Genomic DNA, 16,237 nt, shown 5'->3' on the forward strand with positions numbered 1-16,237 from the left:
TATTTTTCAAAATAATTTTATATTAAGACTACCAAAGCTAACAAATCTTTTTAAATTATTAAATAATGAAAATATTAAATATTTTTTATGATTTTAAAATAATAAAAACATGTAATTTTTTATTTAATAAATTACTAATTAGAAAAAAACTAAACCTAAAAAGAAAATTGATAATCAAACCAACCCAACAATTTTTTTTTTGCTTTTATCTGGTTTTTTAACATTGTTAATTTTTTCAAAAAATATATTTAAAAATGATTGTTAGGTCATTTTATTTATATCTAATTTTATTTATTAACAAGTTAAAAATTAAACTAACTGATTTAACGAATCAAATCATAAATTAATTATATTTTTTCTTTAACTTTAACTTTAATTAAATTATCAAATTAACTTGGTTAAACAAATCACATGATCAGAAAATTTCATTGATCCAGCCTCTAATTTGAAACAAAAAAAAATATCTTTTTTACTAATCCCTCTACTTTCGTTTTATTTATTTAGTTCACATTTATATTTTATTTATTAACTATCCTTAAAAGAAGCTAAGCTCAAAATGCCCAATTGAAAAACCACAAGTGCATAGCCCAATACAACTAAAACCCAGCCCAATTACAAGCAAAACCAAACTAAAATTAAAACACAGCAGTTGAACTAAAAATCAAAAGTAGTAGTAATATATATAAAATTTTCAAGTCCAAAACAGTCTTCAGACCTTAGGGCTGCAAGGTTTGTGATTTCTCACAACCGCGCCGCCGCTCAACAGCCACTGTCCGCCGACAGCTACCGTTTTCAGGTTCTCTCTCTTTCCCTAATGATTCCTTCTATGTCACTCTCTCTATGGTTTCATAAACCTAAACATAAAACTGTGTATGCAGAGAAGGAAACTAGAAAACATGGCAGAAGAGGATTCGAAGCCTCTGACCTATATTCCAGAGGTTATGCTGAAGAAGAGGAAGAGTAACGAAGCTTGGGCATTGAGAAAAAAAGCACAATTCCAGAACAAAAAGTTCCGCTCCAAGGACTCCATCAAGAAGCCCGAGGATTTCGTTCACGAGTATCGAAACCAAGTAAAATTCAATATCTGAATTTCGCTAATTTTATAACTTGTTTATCCAAAATCCCTAAACTAGACGCATTTGATTAACGACTTGCGTTGCTATTGTTGCGTGAGAAGGAGGTGGACCTTATAAGAATGAAACGGAGGGTAAAGAGGAAATTGCCTGAACAATTGATCCCCGAATCCAAGCCGTTAATAATTATTCGGATACAGGGGTATCTTATATTTCTTGGTTTTTATTTTTATTTTTTGATTTTTGGCTCTGTGAAAAGGTGACAATATTTTTGTACCCATTGTTTTAGGAAAAAAGACATGCATCCAATGACCAGAAAGGTATTATACAGCTTGGGATTGAGAAGTGTTTTCAGTGCTGTGTTTCTGAAGCCAAATGACGGAATAATGGGCAAGCTGCTGAGAGTGGAACCATATGTAACCTATGGGTAAGAGATTAATGTTTTTGATTTTGTGTTTGAGGGCGATTCTGATATGTACCTTATGGATGTTGGTGGAAGAGTAGGTTTCTAGAACTTTCATATATTTCTGGGTTAAAGGCAAGGTGAGTTGGTTATATTATTCTTATGTTCTCCTGTAGTTTCGTCTATTGTAACAAAATCCAAAAGAAGCTTCTGGTCCGGAATGTCAACATAAAAATTTCTTTCTGGGAAGTTTGAGGGGTCTATAATATTGATTAGGAATGTTAATGGCAAAGTGAGTTTTAGTATTTGGTGTCAACGATCTTATAGCGCATGCCTGCAACTTATTCAAAGGGAAATGCCGACATCTTGACTATATGTACCGAGCCAACAAATAACAGTGTTTTTCCTATGCTTTTTACATGCTTCAAATGTATTTCCCACGATGTGGAATGCTTTCAATGCTCTTTTCCACATTGGGTGGAATAGCATTACCCTTTCGAAAACCTTGTTTTTATGTTTTCTTATATTTGTATGTTCCTTTATGTGTGTTGTATTCCTAACAGTAAGACAGAGATAGTATATCACCTGCTAAGAATTATTCTTAATTTTTTGCATGTCTGTTTCTTTTGAAGATATCCAAATCTTAAAAGCATTAAGGAGCTAATTTACAAGAAAGGACATGCAAAAATAGATAAGCAAAAAGTTCCCTTGACAGATAATAACATCATTGAACAGGTAATATTTGGTGTTGCTGGATTCCTGGTTTTCCTTTGACTTTTCCCCCATAAGTGCACTTGTGATTCTTCTGTCTTTTGCCATGTAGGAATTAGGAAAGTTTGGTATTTTATGCATAGAAGACATGGTGCATCAACTCTATAATGTTGGTCCACACTTTAAGGAAGTCGTCAGATTTTTGTGGCCCTTTCAACTCAACAAGCCAGCTGAAGGATTGAAAGGATCAAAAACCCTATACAAGGATGGTGGAGACACAGGAAACCGTGAGGATCTCATCAATGAACTAATCAATAAAATGAATTAACTTTGGCCTCTGTAGTATCAAAATTTTGATGTTTATGAATTATGATGTCCCTCTGATTATCCTAGGTACAAACATCTCATTTTTGAAGTTACGCGTTAGAAAATTTTTTACAGACTCTTGTTATAGTCGAATTTAAGTATGTATTTATCTTTATGCCTTCATTTACTTCATCTACTTCTCATTGAGTTCCATTGGGAGGGCTGGGAAGAAGGGGATGTGTAGAGTGTGCTTTGGGGCTTGAATCTGTGTATTCCCGTTATGTAATCAATGTCACTCAAGAACAACGATTAGAGCCTGAATGAAGTTTTGATTACAAAGTGGACCGAAGTGTGACAGTGATGATAATCAAGAAAATTGTTGTTAAAGAATCTTAGTATTGTTTGTGATGATCTATAACGATTTAGAACTTCAAAATTTATCAATTAGGAACTTTTAATTGTCAAGTGTTTATTGACTTAATATATGCTCATGAAATCTTGTCAAAGTTAAATAAAAAGTTTGTTCTATCACAGCCGTTTGCTTCACCATTGTTGCTGCATAAGATTGCATTCTAGTGGGTTATAGTAGAACTATATCTGAAACTAATGAGTGCAATTTGTGTGTGATGTTTGGATCGATATGCATTCATAATTATGATCCATTTGCTTTTGGCTTATCTAGCAGGAATCGGATCTGTTGTTGATTTTGGACAGCCATGTGCAATACTTTCTCCCTGTTATGAATGCTATCTTCTGTTAATGACATCTTCTCAATTTAGAATCAATGAAAATATGGGGTCATTGGAGGTCATAAACTTCAAACGGTGTTAACCATAGTAGAGATCATGATGTAACCACAAAGATTGTAATAACCTGATTTTGTATAGAACTTTGCTGTGGCCATTTCTTTTCTGATTGCTGGATTAGCCGCTGCTCTTAAACCATTTTCCTATGCTTTTGGCTATCCTTCTGCAGGGGAGGGCGTATCACTAGTCATATTTCATACATGTCTTGGGGGAAAGGGTACTGCACTACTTTTTCAGTGTCTTTCATATTATTCATTCTTATTTTTGTTTGTTGTTTCCTAAAGAATTGAATTTGGTTGCTAGACGGATTCAAATTATATCAAGATCAATTTAAGTGTCAACTTAAAAATTCTTTTTATGGTTAGTGGATTTCAACTGCCTCATTCTGCGACGGAAAATGGATAGATAAATAGGTTCTTATTAGGTTAGTAGTTATATAAGCGTGCTTTCGGATAAAGACACAACGCAAGGAACCATAATTAGAATAGTTTCCTCTAGTGTTCTCGTTGTTCCAAGAAGGAAAAAGATGAATGAACAATTGAAAATATATAAATTACGAATTCCATATTTACATTTTTTGAACATGCTACAAGACACACACAGGATATATCATACTAATGGTAAATAATGGGGAATGAATGAGATGTAATTTAATGCATACTACAATGACGTTCTTCCATAGAAGAAAATTAAATAAATGCACGACCCTATGCTTGAGAAGCATTTCCTGTACAGGGATTATATTTACAATTTACAAATGAGGCAGGTGCGGTATTTTCCTTGACTTGGGTTGCAAGCAATATCAATACACACTTGGACTAAGCCAAATTTGGTTTGCGGAGATTAGGCAACAGAGTTTTTGGAAGTCTGGCAAATTTCACCCACTTGCTTTGCTGGCACATAAATTGCATCTTTTAGAGTGCTATGGGTTCGGCCATAAAACAAATAAACTAATAGTCCTGTCGCCAGCCATATAGAAACCCGCAACAATGCACCATCTCTGAAAGAATGATATACAAGAATTAGAGTGTCATGCAATTCAAAAAAGAATCTCAACAGAGAAATGCTGATTTAACATAGTACATTGATAACTCGGATGAAGTGTAAGTTTGTCACCCTGAAGGCAGACATAGAAGAAAAAAGAAAATACCAGATATATCCTAATATTCATTTTTTAAAAAATAATTATATAAACAAAAAGCACCCCTCTGAGTTACTTTTAGTCTTGAAATCAAACCACTTCCTTCTTTTAAGGCTTCATATAGGTGCATAAACTCAATTTTCCAACTGGTCCCCCACTCCATACATAATTATAAATGCTTACCCAAGACTAACAAGTAAGTAGGAGTTGATGAGAATGCAAGCTATGGGAAGCAGTGGCACCAATGGGCAAGTGAAACCTGACAAAAGATTAATAATAGAATTATTTCTCTTAAACTGAACATTCTTAATGGCCAACCTATTTTCTACAGTTTTTTAATGGTATACAACATTTTTTCCATACATTCCATGTCTGACATCTGCATAACATCTACATTAGTAGTCAGGAATGAGATACCCTCCAACAGTACTCATAAATTTATCAAACACAAGTGTTGATTGGAATGACCTGTGAAGCTGCCAAATGAATTTTTAATTTTTCTGACTTTTAGACAATAAAGAGTCAAATATTTGTTACGATCAAAATATTTGATTTCCTTTTTTTTGGGCATCTAATATGTTTATCAGTAGTAGATTTTTGCACATTTATCTTCCTTATTTTCTGTAGAAGTACATGATTTGCATTTCAATAAAATAGAAGCCTTTGACAAATTCAAATTTTTCTTTTGTTCCCTCTTGTTCCAACTCTCTATGTGTTATTTCAACAACCAACAAATTGGTAATCAAAGCTGTTTTCTTACAGGATCTGTGAAATGGACGCTGAAGCAAATTTTTCACAAATTGCTCCTCCTATCTTTGATGGAGAAAGCTATGAGCTTTGGGATGTGAGAATGGAATCCTACACGCAGGCTTTAGATCTTTGGGAACCCATGGAAGAAGATTATGATGTTTCTTTGCTACTAGACAATCCCACCATGGTCCAGATTAAAAATTAGTAGAAAAAAAAAACAAAGAAGACAAAGGTAAAAGCATGTCTCTTTGCTTGTCTCAAAAATCATTTTCACTAGAATCATGACCCTCAGCAAAAGCGATTTGGGATTACTTGAAAGAAAAATATGCAGGAGATATGAAATATGCAGGTGCTAAATTTAATAAGAGAACTTGAGTTACAACGAATGAAAGAGTCTGAAACAATTAAAGAATACTCAGATAGATTGCTTAGCATTGCCAACAAGATCAGATTATTGGGCACAAAATTTCTTGATTCTAGAATCGTACAAAAAATTCTTGTAACAATACCAGAAAGATACAAATCTTCTATAGCCACCTTAGAGAACACAAAAGATCTATGTACAATCACATTGGCAGAAGTGTTACATGCATTGAAGGCACAAGAGCATAGAAGGCTTACGAGGCAAGAAGGATCTATGGAGGGTGCCTTTCAAGCCAAGTTGCAAATCAACAAGAGCAACAAGCCTGGAGGTTTTGCAAATAGCAAACACAACAATTAAAACAACAACAATCAGGTTTATCCACCTTACCCTCATTGTAAAACACTAATCATCCACCAAAAAGGTGCTGGTGGAGGCCAGATGTCGTAAGTGTGGTCAGTTAGGGCACATGGAAAGGATATGCAAGTCTCAACAACAGCAAGAAGTCAAGGTTGTTGACGATCAACTATAGGAGGAACAATTATTTGTTGTGTCATGCTTTGCTACCAATAGCTCTACAGAAAGTTGGCTCATTGATAGTGGTTGTACAAATCATATGACTTATGATCATGATCTTTTTAGAGAACTTGATAAAACTGTTCTTTCAAAAGTCAAGATTGGAAATGGAGCATACATTGAAGTGAAAGGCAAAGGAACTGTGGCAATTGAAGACCACATAGGTTTGAAACTGATTTATGATGTTTTATATATTCTTGAAATCAATCAAAATCTTTTGAGTGTTTCTTAGGGATGACAATAGATAAAGTACTCGATGGGCATTCGCAAAATTTACCTACAAATTTATGTGAGATGAATGTGGGTATGAGTATCTAAGTACCCACCCCGCCATATATATATGTTTGAATTTTGTTCTACAACTATGTATTAAATTTATTTATTATTTTACATTATTTAATTATGCTAATACAATTTAATTATTACATAGTTGATATGAGATTGACTTTTTTTAAAAAATATTATTTATATATGACAAACATAAAATATTTTTCACCTAAATATTTTTGTCAATAAAGTCATATTGATATTTAAATCATAAAGTGAATGATAAATAATAAATATATTGTAAATATTTTATAAATTATACAATTACCTACTATTATAAAAAATTTATTATTTATTGATAATATTTAAATTTTATTTTTTATATTTTAATTTAAAATAATATTTTCTTATGTAATATATGCATTACAAGCACAACTATAATTTATTGAATCTAAATAATATTATTCTTACTATTTATTTACCTTCAAAGAAATTTTTAAAAAGATATAAAATATAAAAAATTATTGTTAATTTTTATTTATTAATTTTTTCTTTAGATAAAAAAAGTATAATTTTTTTTATACACACATATATTTCTTTATTATAAAATTTTATTGTGATTATTTATCTTTTATTCAAATTTTTTCTTTTAAAATTTATATACATTATAAATATTTAATTTATTAAAATAATTTTTTAAAAATTTGTATTTTTGGCAAAATGTTTTCATATAATATATGAGTTAAAAATACTAGTATTAATACATATATATATATATATATTATTTTAATTAAATCTATTATTTTTCTTACAATTTCAAATTCAAAAGTTAAAAAAAATATTTTATATGTTCACTTTTCGTTGTTAGGACTTAAACTTCTTTACTCTAACTTTACTCTCATTCTAACCGTTGTCTCATTAAAATCTAACAACTATGAAATGTTATTTATTAGAATTTGTTGGCAAAGCCGCCACAAGAAATCATCAAGTGATCCCACACCACCCATTGTGCAGATCTATTTCGTTATCGCTTTGACATTGTCGATCGATCGAATCTCACACAAATAGGGTTATCGCAAACAAATAACTTGTGTATTTAGTTTTACTTATTGTTTCTAAGAATTATAGTTTAGAAAATTATTATATTAAGATATATTTAGCACTTGGGATATTTGAATATTTATTTTTTATCTATATTTGTACCTTGTCCGATAAGTACATATTGAATTTTTGTATTATTAGACTATTTATGTGAAGTTATATAAACATATTATTTTTTATAAATATTTTTTTCTAAAATAAGCACGGGTAATGGGTACAATGGGTATGTGGGTACCCAAAGAGTACGAGTACGGAGATTAATATTCATACCTACGCGAGTATGGGACTAGATATGAGTATTTTTTTAAAACGCGGGTATGGGGATGGGTACTATAGTACCCTACCCATTGTCATCCTTAGTGTTCCTTAGTTGCTGGAGAAAGGATATAAGGTGTTGTTTGAAGACAAAAATTGCATGATTAAAGGCTCAAAAGACAGAGAGGTGTTCAAAGTTCAAATGAAAGGCAAAAGCTTTGCCTTGGATTTCATGAACAAGGAGTAAGCTGCAGTACACAAAGAGGTTAGTAGTACAGAACTTTGGCACAAGAGATTGGGCCATTTCCATCATAGTGCTCTAATCTTTATGAAGAAAAACAATCTTGCAAAAAACTTCCCTGAATTAGAAGAAGTTCCTGCATGTGCTACTTGCCAATATAGAAAGAAAACAAGGCTCCCTTTTCCACAAAATAATGCTTGGAGGGATTCACAAAAGCTGCAATTAATACATACAGATGTTGGAGGACCCATGAGCATGCCATCATTGAAAGGGAGTAAGTATTATATTGTTTTCATTGATGACAATACAAGAATGTGCTGGGTTTATTTTATGAAGTTTAAATCTGAAGTTGCTGAGATTTTTTGGAAGTTCAAAGCTTGGGTGGAAACTCAAAGCAAGTGCAAATTGAAGGTGATCAGGTCCGACAATGGAACTGAATATATCCCTGAAAAGTTTAATAAGTTTTGTGAAGATGCAGCCATAGAACACTAGTTGACAACACCTTATTCACCTCAGCAAAATAGCATTGTAGAAAGAAAGAACAGGACAATTATGGATATGGCTAGGTGTTTGCTTCATGATAAAGAATTGCTAAAGAAATTTTAGGCAAAAGCTATAAATATAGCAGTTTTTTTGCTGAACAGGCTGCTGACAAAAGCATTGCAAAAAAGGACACCATTTGAAGCATGGTATAGTTACAAACTTGAGTTGCTCAATCTGAAGATATTTGGTTGCTTGTGTTTCTCTTATATTCCTAAGGTTAAGAGAGACAAACTAGACAAGAAAGCAGAACTTGGAATTTTTGTAGGCTATAACTTAATTTCAAAGGCCTACAGGATCTATCTACCACACCACAACAAAGTAACTGTCAGCAGGGATGTCAAATTCTTGGAGTTAGATAGCTGGAGTTGGGAAGAAGACAAGAAGATTGAATTTCAAGGGGAGAATGAAGATGTAGATGAAGAACCTGTCAGATGAACAAGATCCAGTCTTCCATGGCAAAACAAAACACTTCAAGATCAAATTTTTTTTTCTAAGAGAAGTTCAGAAGGATGCAGAAGTGCAGCTTGTCTATTGTAGAACTGAATATCAAAGTGCTGACATTCTGACAAAGGCATTTCCTAAAACTAGATTTGAGTTCTTGGGGAAAAGACTTGGAGTATGCAGCTTCAGTGTCAAGGAAGAGTGTTGATTGGAATGACCGTGAAGCTGCCAAATCAGTTTTTAATTTTCCTGATTTTTAGGCAATAAAGAGTCAAATATTTGTTAAGATCAAAATATTTGATCTCCTTTTTTTGGACATCTAATATGTTTATCAGTAGCAGATTTTTTGCACGTTTATCTTTCTTATTTTCTGTATAAGTACATGATTTGCATTTCAATAAAATACAAGCCTTCAACAAATTCAAATTTTCCTTTTGTTTCCTCTTGTTCCAGCCCTCTATATGTTATTTCAACAACCAACAACAAGGATATATAATTGTAAGGCATACATACCTCCAGAGTGCCCAAAGTTGTGTCTTGCATCATCTTGATCTATGTAGGTTAGGTAAACGAAACCAGACAAAAGAAGAAAACCACCAACTCCACCCATTGAAAAGCGAACAGAACTGACAATAGCATAAAACAATGCTGTAAAAACTAAGAACATTGAACAATCCTCAAATGAAATGATAAATACTAATGAAGTGCATAAACTTATTGTAGATTCTTCTGTTTCAATATTGTCAAACCACTTCCCTTCCCAGAGGATAGGACCAAGTCCCTAAATATTCCACTTCCTTGCGTTTCAAATCAGCCACCAAACTATTTAGGGATCTTGAATCCTTGACTTTGTATTATAAAATGTCATTTCATGTGAAGCTTTAGAAAATCTATATAATCTGCTATTAGGCTAACCTAGTAAGAGTCAAATCTGAAGCTGCATATGTAAGGATAAACGCCCCAAAGCTTATGAATGCTATGCTCCACCCAGTGACTCTTCGCCTATTACCTTCGGTTAGATCTGCAGGAATAAACAAATAAATAAAGTAAGGAAAAGAAAAGGAAAGGATGCCAAATGACAAGTGAATTGATGTTAGTTACGTGAGCAACATAGTCATTGATTATATATCTTGAGCACTAAATTTACATTATTTAAGAATTATGACATAGATTGTTGGTAAAGGAGAAGGTAAGTCATAACTCACGTTTGACTACAGCAAGATGTTTAGCAATAAGAGGATGATCAATCGAAACATCCTCGTTAACAATTAAAGGTGCTGTATCCTCACTAGTACCAACATCTGTATCTACATTGCTCAAGCTATACTTCTTTGACACTGAATCAATCGAATTCAGGAGGGAAGGAGGCAATGGGACTTCATCTGGAGGGATATATCTTAGGATCAAAACAGATATTGCCACCACAGTGAATGCTAAAAGCGTACCCACACTAACCTGCAGTAGAAAAGCTAAATACTAAATAGTAATACTATAGGCATTTACGCATGACATAAAAAAACCATCCTGAGAAGATCATATATGACATGGGAATTTCATAACCGCCTTTGAAATGTTTAATAATTTCAAAAGAGTATGGAATCGGAAAAAAAGAATATATAATGCCTGGATTTAGAATGGAAAAATTAATGGCTTTTTTCCTTGGGGATTTAACTGCTCTTGCTAGATTGAAATTATATTGACAAATTTAACATTGTTGAGATAATATGCAGCCACAACTTGTTAATTAAACACATTCATTGTAGACTTGTAATTGAAGAATCATGGCTTCTTGGTGGCATGACCCATATTGCCACAGCATGTTATTACAGGTACTTGCCAACAATACATTCTTTAAACACACTATTATCAGTTCATTGTTTTAAAAGGTCAATTTAGTTACCTCATAAGCAGACTACTATTCAAAGCAAGTGCTGAGTGAAGGAACAAATAATGAAAGTATTTAAGAATGTGTTACTAGCATTCCTCATTATAGGAATGTCATATACTATAATGCACAACGTCAATTATTAATGGAATTTTGTATACATGAAAGCTCACCATCCCTGCCAGTTGAGAGACTTCCATAGAAAATGCCAAGACGGCAGCCAAAGCGCCAGTAGCTATTGTGCCTTTAACAGGAACCTGACTCTGCTTATTGATGTCAGAAAAAAATGGAGGTAGTAGCCCATCCCTTGCCATAGACATCAATATTCGTGGCTGAGAAACATTAAACAAAACTCATCATTTATAATTTTCCCTAGAAAATTAAATACTTCAAAAGATAAAGGAACAAAATGTGTGATAACTTGAACAAGCAATGATAGCATAAACCAGCAAAAGAAATGCAACTTCTATTTGAATATGATGCTTCAAATAAAATTCACTAGACTACTCCTTGTCCTTGCACGATTCTCTAAGAATCAAGCTAACTGACTGGCTAATAGAAATAATCAAGTTACACAAATCCCAAATTAACACGTACCATTATGTACTCATTACTCATTTTGGCTCTTCATAAAAAAAAAGATGTATCAATTAATCTTGTTAGGTATCATTAACATCAGAATCTAGAGTTTTTCCATTTTTGTTTAATACAAACCTTACACTGCCATTTCATATCCATTATGATTTATATTTACCCATGATAATGATAATTTAATAAATGCCTCAACAATTTAAAATTTTTAACTTCAATTTATATTCAAAATATGAAGGTGAATAACTTCATAGAGAAATTATCTAATAGTGACAATGTGAATAATAAAATAATGAACACTTTCAGAGGTTTATGTCTAGAAACAAAGCACATAGGGGTTTGCATTATTTTACCTGGGGAAGTATCCCACCCAACAATGCTGAGCACAGAGCTGTGAAAGCTCCAGCATTTATAATGTAACTGCAATCACAAACAAGAAACTTGTCTTTAGCAACTTCTACATAGATTGAGCCATCAAAACTTGATGAAGAATCAAATGCAAAATTCCAAACTTACGCTGCCCATTGCATCCCATGTTCAACAAATGCAGAGGATATTGGGGTATCTGGATCAATTGCATAATAAGGTACTAAACCAACTACAACAATTGACACCATCATATACAGTCCACAACAAAGAAACAGTGCACCACCAATACCAAGGGGTAAATCTCGTTGAGGATTTTTCACCTGTTGATCAAGGGAAACATTATCACTACGTTTGAACAATTGAACATCCTCAATTTTTCACCTGTGTGTGCATGTTTTGTATAGTTTGTTTTTGGAAAAATAACAGTTTTTTCTAGAAAGCTTGAGCAAAAAAAGTAATATGGTTACAATAATAATAAATAGCCTTATCTCACTAACCGAGATCAATTACATGGATCACTTGATGCTATTTGGCTCCAAAACAAAATTCTCAGATATATGATTATTTCTCCAAAGTAAGCTTAATAAAAAAAACAATGACATTATCATTGTATACCTCTTCAGCAGTGCTAGCAACTGCATCAAAACCTATATATGCAAAAAATACTGTTGCAGAACCAGCCAGCATCCCATCAAAGCCAAAAGGAAAAACCTGTCAAAGCAAAAGAGACAAATTTTCATTAACTAGAGACCAAACATATAATATGAAGGAAATGCAAAACAAAGATTTAAAGTACCAATTAGCTAGGAATTTTGTCAAATGAAAAAGTACCCCATAGGAAGTTCATATCCACCCCATCCAGACTTGAATCCCACGTAACCACCAAACACTATGACAAAAAGCAATGCACATACATTCAATGATGTCACTATGCCTTGTATCACTGTACTCTGCATGTATTCAGCATCAAAGTTAAAAGCAACTCTCAACCATACATTTGGATTTTTAATTTAAAAAAAATAAAAACAACGATTGGACGGACATGTGCATTGCCCATGGCTCACAATCCGTATGCAGAGGATGCATACCATAAGTTACATTTACATGAACCAAAATGAAAGGGAAACTCTAGCTCATACAGCCAGGAAATATAAACTTGGGTCTATAAATCCCTATACTTTCTCTAAATTTTCAAACAAGTGTTTATAATATATAATTTTCTCTACATTTTGAGTACTACCGGTACTCCGCATCAATAAAATTACTTCTGCTTATAAAAAAAATATGTTTCTATACTGTAAAAATCCCAGTACTTTCGCTGATAGTTGTTAGAATTTCATTCATTTTTGATAAATTATTGAGTCTCTTTAAATATTTAGATAAATTATAGGAATTTAATTCACACATGACATCATTGACTAGGCCATTATAATTTATTGGAGTAACAAAAATGTTATGGACAACTGGGAGCCAATATTAAAAATCTTTAGAAATATACTCTGGTTAATAGGAACTTACCTCCTTGATCCCCACGCACAAGAGCCCGGTAACAACTAATGCCAAAATTGCTGCACAAGGGTCCACAACAATATCTATCCCAGGAATATGCTGGCGCGATAAAAAGAGGGGTAAATTGTCGACACCACCAAAGAGTGCAGCCTAATCATACAAATATATTTATATTTGATGTCAATATTGAATGAGTTTTACGTGCAATTCAAACTAATAAATCTGCTAAATTGTTTATTACATAAAGACGTGCAAAGCATTCAATAGAAATTCTGAACTTCAAAAGCCAAAATTGAAAGAAGAGTTTCCACACTCATACATCAACAAATTTATTTTAGTCGCTCAATACTGAAGAAATAAAAAGATTTTACCAAATGGCATGCCATATTATTAGCCTTTCTGATTCACCTTGTTAATGAAAAGTGAAAATGGATAAAACTGAAACTAGTAGAAATATAAAAGAGCAATCACAAACTCAAAGTTGGACTTGGATGATGATATGATCAACACGAAAACAATTAAAATGGCAATATAAGAACTAAAAACAACAGCGTACCAGATGGGGAGTTATGCCACGAGCAACAGCAGCGCTACCAATTGTATATTCCAGTATCAAGGCCCAGCCAATCAACCAAGCAACACTGCAAAAAAAGTAATAAATTATTAATCAACATAAATCAATTCACAATCAGCCATGTCATCAATTTCTTTTATATATGATCGTGTAAATTTAATTCACAAAGACCTCAATCTGCATATTGAGAAATTTTTTCAGTCTTCCTCAAATTCACAATCCTTTTCTGTATATAGTAATACCCACCTTTGCATGGTTAATTTTTCCTGATCTAAATTTTTCTTAGATTAAAAATAAAGAGGAAGTTATCAAATTAAAAAAATGTAATCGCAAGAAAATTTGTATTATAGGAGTACCGAAAATTCGCTCGCTATATAGAAACACCTTCCCCCCAACGAGGACATGGCCAGTTGTTAAAAAGAACCTTCAGATAGGTTTATATCCATATCAGCATCACCATATTATGACAAATAAGCACAATAACTTTAGTACTGAACTAATATGCAAAGTCAACATTTAACCTTAAAAGGGCAAAAGAAAAATAATAATGATCAAGGTTTTGTTAATGAGTACTTTAAAAGTGCTAATTAAGGAATCAACAGATAAAATTAATTTTTTTAGTTTTGGTTCTTATATTTTAATAAATTATTGTTTAAGTCCTCTAGCTAACGTAATCTAATCGAAAACAGACATTTGATAACATCTCGGTGAACTACATCAACAATAGAGACTAAACAAAATTTTATGAAAGAGAAAGTATTAAAACAAAAAATATTTATTTAAAGTTATTAAAATAAAAAAAATTGCAAAAATGTGAGGATTAAACACATATTTAGATCTTTAAAATATAATACAAGTACATTAATAATATTTTAATTTTTTATTACTTTTGATTCTTTAACCAATATCTAAGTACACTTCTAAAAGAAAGAGTACCCTTCTCCCAGACATATATATGAATAGTGATATGCACTGCCAGCAGAAGGGCAGCGACTAGCCAACTCTGCATAGCAAAAGGCAGAAAGAGCAGCTGCTAATCCAGCAATCAGAAAAGAAATGGCCAAAGCGGGTCCAGCATGCTCTCGTGCAACTGTTCCCACCAGAACATACACTCCAGCACCAATTGTTGAACCAACACCTGATCATCAAATTCAACTTGCAAAACATTTCATAATAACCAAACAACATGCATGCTCTAATAAGATTAAATTAAATCCAACATTCAAATTTTCAAGCAAATGTTGTTCTGTCAATGAGAAAATTCAAGGCGGGAAAAGTTTAAAATCCGACAACATCGTCCAATCATAGACAATAAAAGGAAAGGGTCAAACATGAACATGAACCAAACATTTTCCACCGAATTCCAAGGACAACTACAACAATTCCCCGGAACCCCAGATGAAAACACGATTAAAAATTAAAATTTTTTTCTTGAAATTAAAAAAAAATTGAAATTGAGCTAATTAATCACCAACTGCAATGAGATGAGGAACCGTTAACTCCCTGGCAAGCAAAGCCTCTGTGTTCCTACATGCAGAATCAACCTGCTTCCTTCTAGTCAAAAACTTCAAGGAACACCTTGAAACCTTTTCAGATTGTGAACCAACCGAAACACCCATCAAAGAAAAATAAATTATAAAACTTTGCTTTACCACAAAATCAAATCAATGATTGTGGCCAATTAATTAATCTTATATACAAATTAAAAATGTAATCTCAAGTGACCAATTAATCTTCTCGCATTGCAATGACAAATTGCTCTAGATTGTGGACAGAATCTCAGAGAGCATAGAATTTCCCTGCTTTGTTGTTGTCGTCTTTGTGTTCAAAAAAGGCAAAACTATGGGTGCCTTTTAAAAGAAGAAAGAATTGAAATTCCGAATTTGGTTTTGTGTTGTTTTTCATTTTAGATTTTTTGTCGTAAGAAATGATTGCGAAGCTAAGAGGATGATGATGTTGACCGATGTAGACGAATAAGAAAGACGATTGAAAGGGTATGCTTTTCGCAACATGCCATGCTCCATATGCTGACCCATGATCCACAGGTTTGTTTATAAGTAGGGATACTTATGTATGCCAATGTCCTATTTATGTCACATTACGTATAAGACGTTTCATTTGCTTAAAATAGCAATTCTATCAACAATTATATTTGTACAATTAAAATCTGTCGTAGAATAGTTAATATAATAAAAACAATGATATCGTAAAAAATATGATATCAATAATATAATTAATTTCATTTTATTTTCAACATTGTAAATTTATTTGTTAGATGATATTTGTTTCCTCTCGAATATATATATGTCTATATTGAACAAAATTTTATTGTGA

The 16,237-nt window shown here is 32.5% G+C and overlaps 2 protein-coding genes across 4 annotated transcripts; one reads left to right on the forward strand and one right to left on the reverse strand.

The window, feature by feature from the left end:
• Positions 1 to 691: 691 nt before the first annotated feature.
• On the forward strand, positions 692 to 3,636 carry LOC113861212 (60S ribosomal protein L7-1). 3 transcript variants are annotated; one of them, XR_003504152.1, is made up of 7 exons: positions 718 to 796; positions 879 to 1,070; positions 1,178 to 1,275; positions 1,363 to 1,500; positions 2,109 to 2,211; positions 2,300 to 2,580; positions 3,179 to 3,635. XR_003504152.1 is itself a non-coding variant. In XM_027493883.1 (7 exons), exons 2-7 carry the CDS (start codon positions 897 to 899, stop codon positions 3,322 to 3,324), a joined length of 834 nt encoding a protein of 277 aa, XP_027349684.1. In that variant the 5' UTR covers positions 718 to 796; positions 879 to 896; the 3' UTR covers positions 3,325 to 3,636. The 3 variants fall into 3 exon arrangements, 2 of the variants coding, with proteins under 2 accessions (XP_027349685.1, XP_027349684.1); XM_027493883.1 differs by having other exon boundaries at positions 2,300 to 2,474; positions 3,179 to 3,636; XM_027493884.1 differs by lacking the exon at positions 3,179 to 3,635 and having other exon boundaries at positions 692 to 770; positions 870 to 1,070; positions 2,300 to 2,621.
• A 506-nt stretch (positions 3,637 to 4,142) lies between these two features.
• On the reverse strand, positions 4,143 to 15,522 carry LOC113862228 (cationic amino acid transporter 2, vacuolar-like). Its single transcript, XM_027495329.1, has 14 exons — positions 15,375 to 15,522; positions 14,840 to 15,041; positions 13,886 to 13,970; positions 13,339 to 13,479; positions 12,650 to 12,770; positions 12,436 to 12,530; positions 11,968 to 12,140; positions 11,805 to 11,871; positions 11,034 to 11,192; positions 10,181 to 10,430; positions 9,891 to 9,996; positions 9,489 to 9,601; positions 4,624 to 4,699; positions 4,143 to 4,299 (listed from the first exon to the last, which is right to left on the reverse strand). The coding sequence occupies exons 1-14, from the start codon at positions 15,520 to 15,522 to the stop codon at positions 4,143 to 4,145; spliced, it is 1,893 nt and encodes a 630-aa protein (XP_027351130.1).
• Between the last annotated feature and the right edge of the window lie 715 nt (positions 15,523 to 16,237).

The sequence above is a fragment of the Abrus precatorius genome, unplaced genomic scaffold (genome assembly GCF_003935025.1).
Source record: "Abrus precatorius isolate BTA unplaced genomic scaffold, Abrus_2018 Scaffold3, whole genome shotgun sequence".
NCBI classification, from domain to species: domain Eukaryota; kingdom Viridiplantae; phylum Streptophyta; class Magnoliopsida; order Fabales; family Fabaceae; genus Abrus; species Abrus precatorius.

Excerpts from the sequence above, each read along its gene's own strand:
- LOC113861212 (XM_027493883.1), top strand. The coding sequence starts at position 897 with ATGGCAGAAGAGGATTCGAAGCCTCTGACCTATATTCCAGAGGTTATG. Across the intron at positions 2,212-2,299 it reads ATAATAACATCATTGAACAG|GAATTAGGAAAGTTTGGTAT; the intron begins GTAATATTTGGT and ends TTTGCCATGTAG. Across the intron at positions 2,475-3,178 it reads TGGTGGAGACACAGGAAACC|GAATCGGATCTGTTGTTGAT; the intron begins GTGAGGATCTCA and ends CTTATCTAGCAG.
- LOC113862228 (XM_027495329.1), bottom strand. The coding sequence starts at position 15,522 with ATGGGTGTTTCGGTTGGTTCACAATCTGAAAAGGTTTCAAGGTGTTCC. Across the intron at positions 9,602-9,890 it reads TCAGATTTGACTCTTACTAG|TTCTGTTCGCTTTTCAATGG; the intron begins GTTAGCCTAATA and ends TGCTATTGTCAG. Across the intron at positions 4,300-4,623 it reads TACTTACTTGTTAGTCTTGG|AGATGGTGCATTGTTGCGGG; the intron begins GTAAGCATTTAT and ends TCATTCTTTCAG.